The sequence below is a fragment of the Mercurialis annua genome, linkage group LG4 (genome assembly GCF_937616625.2).
Source record: "Mercurialis annua linkage group LG4, ddMerAnnu1.2, whole genome shotgun sequence".
Lineage (NCBI taxonomy): Eukaryota > Viridiplantae > Streptophyta > Magnoliopsida > Malpighiales > Euphorbiaceae > Mercurialis > Mercurialis annua.
Genome location: NC_065573.1, coordinates 37,664,056 through 37,671,059, shown reverse-complemented (window position 1 = coordinate 37,671,059; position 7,004 = coordinate 37,664,056). Strand labels below are relative to the sequence as shown.

Here is a 7,004-nt window from a genome sequence, read left to right as displayed (position 1 = left end):
TATATTTTACTCATTTTACAAATAATATACATACTAATCATAAAAAAAAGGAAATTGTTTTACTAAGAAATAGAAAAACAAATGCTAAGACAATCATTTGATTGCTGGTGCCTGGTTGTATTCACAGAAAAAAATGGAGGAACATAAAATTTCAAATTAAAGAAGAAATGCCATGGTCCTAAAAAAAACAATATAATACCAATATTATTATTATTATTATTATTATCACAAATGCTTATATTGTTGCTTCCACCTGGGAGAAGTAGTGGTAGTACAGTCATACCATGTCGCGATTCTCATTTTCACTTTCTCAAACTCCGAATACCCACACGGTATCTTTATCCCACCCGGATGATCATGCCCGTATACCCGCTCCGAATCCTTCAACAGCTTCCCAAACAGCGGGTGATTAAAGTAAATCACCGGCACCACTTCCCGCCGCGAATCGCCATTTTTGTCGCCTACGTAAATCGCCAAGTGTCCTTTTGGTACCTCTGCCGCCTGATTCTTCGCCTGTCCTAACCGGATATAATCTCGGTTCGGACTTCCTAATTTACGGGCCAAATTCAGGAGTTTGGAGATTGGATTAAATGACACAGTTGACTGGCAATTCAAGGAGCATAAACGGGTGGGTTTTTTATGTGGTCGGATTATCCATTTAAAAACTCTTGCAATTCTCCGACCAAGTTTAAAACCTCTAAATTTCTTCATGCTAACAAAATTTGGAAATATGGGTTTTGCTTAAAATGAGGTTCCAAGAAATGGGCGCTTCTTGTTTGGTGTTTTAGGTTCTAAAAATTATTTAGGTAGCTAGGTTGTTCAGACACCGGAGATGCCGGAGGCGGCGACTTTAGCGGCGGGGAGAGATGAAACCCGGAAAAAACAGAGATTTGAAAGAAAGAGAGGAAACAATCTTTGCAAGCGCAAGGTGGGTGGTTTTGTGTTTATATAGACAAGGTAAGAGTGTATGCACGTGTATACAAAAAGCTTGACTATAGATATGGTCGGCAGTGGCACACACGGTTCAGGCTACAGAAAAAACACAGATAATTTTTTTAATTTTTATACTTGTTGATTAGAGAATAACAACAAGAGTAACAAGAAGAGTTTGAAGAATTTAGTTGTTAGTTTTGAAGGTGTGTTTGTAATTAAATTTAGCAGTCAGATTCAAACACAGAAAATTTAGGGAAGAAATGCGAATTGAGGGGGTGAAGAGTCAGCTAAATTATGTTTTCTTGCCTTTAGAGTCTCTCAATAGGCCAAAATCAAGATTTTATATTTTCTTTATCAACAAAGATTCATTGGCCACTCCTAAATTAATCGCCAAAGATACCGAAAATACGTCAAACTTTATGGTTTCTTACAAATATCATTTTTTTAGTGAAAAAGGGACATTTTAACACTTGTATTCAATTTTTTTTGATAAATGTTATCATTACATTTATATTTAGAATTATTGTAGTAAAAAGTTGAATATAGTATTTGATTTAAATATGATTAGGCTTTTAATAGACATTTCATGTTTTGTTTTTATTAAATTTCAATATTTTTGTGCATATAAACAATATTTTATTGTATATATTAGTGTGTTAAAAAATATCTAATATTAATAATTTATATATAACATGATTGATTGAAAAATATTTTATATATATATACACGTATATATAAAATAACATTTATGAGATATTATTAAAATTTTAACAAATATATATCTTTATTAAAGCATGAATTTATGAAAAATAAATATAAAATTTAATATGTTTATTATTTTAAAGGGTAATATATGTTCATTTTGAAAATTATGATGATTTTTTTACTTTTTATTTTAAAATGTAACAAAGTTAACTCTTCGTTAACGTCGGGGATTGTTTATACCAAAAGAATTGAGTACATGGGTTAATGTGTCTCTTTTTTTTACTACAAGATGATATTTGTATAAAATTAAAGTATGATAAGTTTTGTGTACCTTTTTCCCAAATTAATAGACTTGAACAAAAATATCCATAAATTATCAATTTGATTTTGGGCCAATTTATACTTTTAAATGCCAGTATTAAATAATTGTGTCAATTGATATAAGATTAACAAATTATGTATTTCCTCTAAAGTTAGGTTTAGTCATCCAAGAATACTTCACTTTTCCGGCTTTTCCCATTTATAATCTTAATTTTTAAAATTGTCAATTAAAATCCGACTTTAATTTTTATTTCAACCATAGTCATTTATTCAAATTGATGGAAAAATAGCTAAAACTAAATGTTTTAAAAATTTAGGCTATAAATAAAAAAATTAAAACAATAAGTAATTTTAAATGATTAAACCAAAAATTATGTTTTTTTAAGTTTCGTATTAGATTGGAAGGCTAAATTAACCGTTATAGTTATTTTATTTGGTTAAGGATTTGTATTCTTGGTTTGTGTTTTATTTGTTTCATTATTTGCAGTTAGAAAGATGATAATGTTAATTAAGTTCTTTTTTTTTTGAGAAAAAATTTATTGTATTTTTAGTTACATAAACCCTTACTAATTTTCAAAATTAAAGTTGTAGTGCTGTACTTATGTACGAGTCGTACAAGTCAAAAGTTGAGGGTCAACCAATAATAAGCCATTAAATATATTGGCTAACATAGCAAGAATAATTGGCGTTTGATTTTTATATATTGAAGGTAGGCAATTTAATTTGTTTGAATTTGTACTTAAACTACGTCCATTCATTTTAAATTTTTTAAGTAAGACTAGTATATTTAGAAAAATTTCAGTATTTGTCACTACTAGCAGCCTACCAAACTTAAACTTTTTTTTTATTTGGATAACTTCGAAATCTTTCTATATAATTGAAATTTAGAGTTAATTCAAGAGTTCTTTCATATATAAATCTCCCTTGTAATTTAAAAGTCAATTGTGCACAATTAGTTGTCTAGAAAATAATTAAGTAGCACTATAATTTTGGCTCCTTAAATACATATTTCCTTGGATTGACATTTTTTTTCAAGTTCATTTTGAATTTAAGGGTGTCATGTTTACGATTTATACCGTTCATTACAAAATGAACAATGTAGATAAAAAAAATACAATTTTAATCAAATTAATATACACCGTTCATTTTATAATCTTATAATAAACGGTGTAGATCGTGAACATGACTTTCTCAAATTCATTTGAACTTGAGAATCTCAATTATAATCAAACCTCAAATTTCAATTAAAAAACATGTTCAGAAAATTGAACTTGGCAAATCAAATAGCAAGCTTTTAGATTAGAATTGTTTTTTTAGAGGAATTAGAATTGTTTTTTTGAAATTAAGTTTCTGCATGTTACTTTAGATTATTTTAAACAAAAAAAAGTATTTTTAACATGTTTTATTATGAAACGTGATGTTATAATTTCTCACTCCAAAATGCAGAAAAGATAAATCTTCTTGAAAAAGCAAAGTTCATTCTATATATAAAGAAAATTTTCAGGTGGTATAAGTGCTAGGCAGCAAACTGCTAGATCGTGGGTTCTATTCCTCCCACAAGCGCTCCCCCTCTCCAATTATCAAAAATAAAAAATAAAAAGATATGATTGTAAGTTGGGTGTGCATCAGAAAGATCATAGTAGAAGTTTAAAAATATTCAGTTTTAAAATAAAATAAAATCAAAAAATTCGATTCAATTTTCAGTTTAAGAACGATTTTTTAAAGAAAAAAAAATGAATAATGTTAAATTTAGGAATCAATATAAGCTAAATTGCAATATATTGTATATTCTAATCATTCGAATACATAAAAGAAATAATATAATTTTTTTTAAAAACAATTCTATATCTCTAGTTCGTGTTTTTTTTTAAATTGAAAATAAAACCAAACTATTTTCAAATTTTTATTTTTGTAATAAATAAACCAAACTGACTTGATTCCTTTTTTCATCCGATTTGGTTTCTTCACACCCTGGCTATAAGAATAAAACAAAAGTTGGTTATATGAAGAATGCAAGACATTTTAAAATTAGTGGGTTATGCAAATTTTGATGCTCTTTTGTGTGTCTTTATATGGGAATGAGATGCTCTTACAATTCGTCTAAGGGAAAAGGTGGGTAATTCATGCACATCAATTCATAAATTTCATATTGCAAAGTAGTAAATCAAATTATATCAAATAATATGTCTTGAAAGATATAATCTAGCACCATAAATGAGAGTTTTGAGTCTGCATTTCGCGTATTAAAAATTTAAAAATAATATATAAGACACAATAAAATTAATTAAGGAGTGTTCTGGTTGATATTCATATGAAATAAGGATCGTAAAAAATTTGAATTCGAATCTCCAAGCCACCATATCAATTTGCCTGCTGATCGAAAAGAAATTTTTAGATGAACATGATCTTTATACACTTCAAACTATTGTTACTTCATTGATGGAATGCAATTTCCAATTAAGAATATGGATAAGAACCCAGGAATTTGAAATGTCTATAGAAATTAAATGCGTGACTCTAAATAGGACCTAAAATGTCATCAATTTGTAGCCGCAACTAATTCCCCAAAAATGAATTCATCCTACACATTTAGCAAATATGAACTCTCCTTTCTAACCAATTAAGTTTTAGGTGCATAAGTCAGCAATTTATGTATGTTAAATTAGTTTGTCTTTTTAATTGAATTTAAAAACAATTATTACATGGACTATCTTTCAATTTTCATACTCCATATTATTGAAGGATAATTACTACTGTCTCTATAATTTTTCATCCAAATTCTAATGAGTTTACATCCAAACTAAAATTTCTCACTTCAAATTTAAATAATTATTGTTTTTTTCCTTCACTTTTATATTTTATATAATAGAACCTCCTTATATAAGGATAGTTAAAGAAAACCAAGATGTGAAGAGAAATTGTTATATTTTAAAACTCATAGTAGAAGTAACTTGGTTGTAAATTTATGTAGATAATAGTGATTGACCCTATCGTTAATTGGTTTTAGATAGGGATTTGCAAGAACCGAATCAAATCAAACTAAAGTTGAATTGATAAGCTTGGTTTAGTTCTATTTGGTAATATATAAAAAAATAATTTTTTTTTTGGTTTTGGACAGTGGCGGAACCAGGACTCCAACTTAAGAGGGTCGAAATTTTTACGTTCGGCTATTTGAAAAATCAAACGGCTGTAAATATGATGTAAATCTGTTAATTTGCAGTTTTAGGGGCGGTTAAACCGCCCCTATAAAGAAAAAACCGCCCCTAACACATGTAGGGGTGGTTTTTAGGGGCGGTTATAACCGCCCCTACTAGAAAAAAGCTAAAAATTCTTTTTTTTTTTTAATTTTTTTCCGGCGAGGAGTGTCGGCCGACCCTCTTCGACCCTCCCTAGTTCCGCCCCTGGTTTTGGACACAAAATATATATGTTTGATTTCAATACAAATTAAACTTAAAAGATCAAACTAAACCAACTGATTCAATTTGATTTTTTTTCTAGTGCAGTTTGATTTCTAAAAAAAAATTATACCACTTTTTTCTGGCAGAGCCGACCACTTGGATAAAATCAAGAGAAGACTAGTCTTGACATCTCACAACTCGGCCCTTCCACTTAATACAAGTTGATAAAATTTGAGAGAAAAGAGAATTTTTATTAATCATCAAAATCTTGATTACAAAGAAGAAGAAGAAGCTGTTATCATTTTATAGACACAATGATAACCGCTCCTAACAATCTTGCTAATTGACAACTAAGAAACCTACACCTGTCAGCTCCTCTATGGCTGATCACACACACACTTAGCTCATGATCCAGCTGGCTAAAGAATCTTACAGCTGGATAAAAGAATAAACCAATGCATAACTTGCTGACTAAGCAAGCTGCATATAAGCTTGAAAGCTTATCTGAAAACTGCAGCAAGAAATCATACTGCTGAGGCAGTATATGAGTATATGCTGTAATACCCCCCCCTCAAGCTGGAGAGTATATGTCAGCTAATCCCAGCTTGGAAATGGCAGCATGAAAGGAAGCAGGAGCTAAGGGCTTTGTAAGACAATCTGCAAGTTGTCCAGAAGATGCAATAGGCAGTAAATGAATAAGACCAGAAGTCATTTTCTCCCTAACAACATGACAATCTATCTCAATATGCTTTGACCTTTCATGAAATACTGGATTGTGAGCCAATTGTATAGCAGAGTTGCTATCACAATAAACTGCAGCAGGAAAAACAACTGGTGAATGCAGATCTGTCAGCAAAAAACTCAACCATTGGATTTCACAAACAAGAGCAGCCAAAGCTCTATATTCTGCCTCAGAACTGGATCTAGAAACTGTTGTCTGTTTCTTAGATCTCCAGGAGACAAGAGAATTACCAATAAAAATGCAATTGCCTGAAATAGACCTTCTAGTGTCTGGACAAGTAGCCCAGTCAGAATCTGTGAAAGCATTGAGCTTGAAGTTACTGTCTGCAGGATAAAATAATCCCTTTCCAGGAGCTCCTTTTAAGTATCTAAGGACTCTGTTGGCAGCTAACAAATGTGTGTTGGTAGGACAATCTAAAAATTGTGATAGCTGCTGAACTGAATAAGAAATATCAGGCCTGGAAGTGCATAGATACAGCAGCTTGCCAACTAAGGTTCTGTAGACAGTATTGTTAGGTAGAAGATCAGTATCATCTTTGAACAATTTCTTTGAGTTCAACATGGGAGTAGGAGCAGGTTTACAGTCTGTATAACCATAAGTATCTAGTAAGTCCAGAGTATACTTCCTTTGAGAAATGTTGATCCCTGCAGTGGACCTAGCAATTTCTAATCCCAAAAAGTACTTTAAAGTACCTAAATCCTTGATACTGAATTGCTCATGTAGATATCTGTTAACATCCTTTATTGAATCAATTGAATTACTGGCCAATATCACATCATCAACATAGATCAGTAAAGCAATGAAACTAGAACCTGTTCTTTTGATGAAAAGAGAGGGATCTGAGTGAGCTGCTTGAAAGCCTTGAGATAACAATGCTCCTGTCAACTTAGCATTCCATTGTCTGC

General features: G+C 30.6%; 1 protein-coding gene across 1 annotated transcript; it reads right to left on the bottom strand.

Annotated features, from left to right (window-relative positions):
* Nucleotides 1-225: 225 nt before the first annotated feature.
* LOC126678669 (auxin-responsive protein SAUR36-like) lies at nucleotides 226-711 on the bottom strand. Its single transcript, XM_050373564.1, has one exon. The coding sequence runs from the start codon at nucleotides 709-711 to the stop codon at nucleotides 226-228; it is 486 nt and encodes a 161-aa protein (XP_050229521.1).
* Nucleotides 712-7,004: the final 6,293 nt, after the last annotated feature.

Bases quoted from the DNA above. Each gene is read 5' to 3' on its own strand.
- LOC126678669 (XM_050373564.1), bottom strand. From the start codon at position 711: ATGAAGAAATTTAGAGGTTTTAAACTTGGTCGGAGAATTGCAAGAGTT.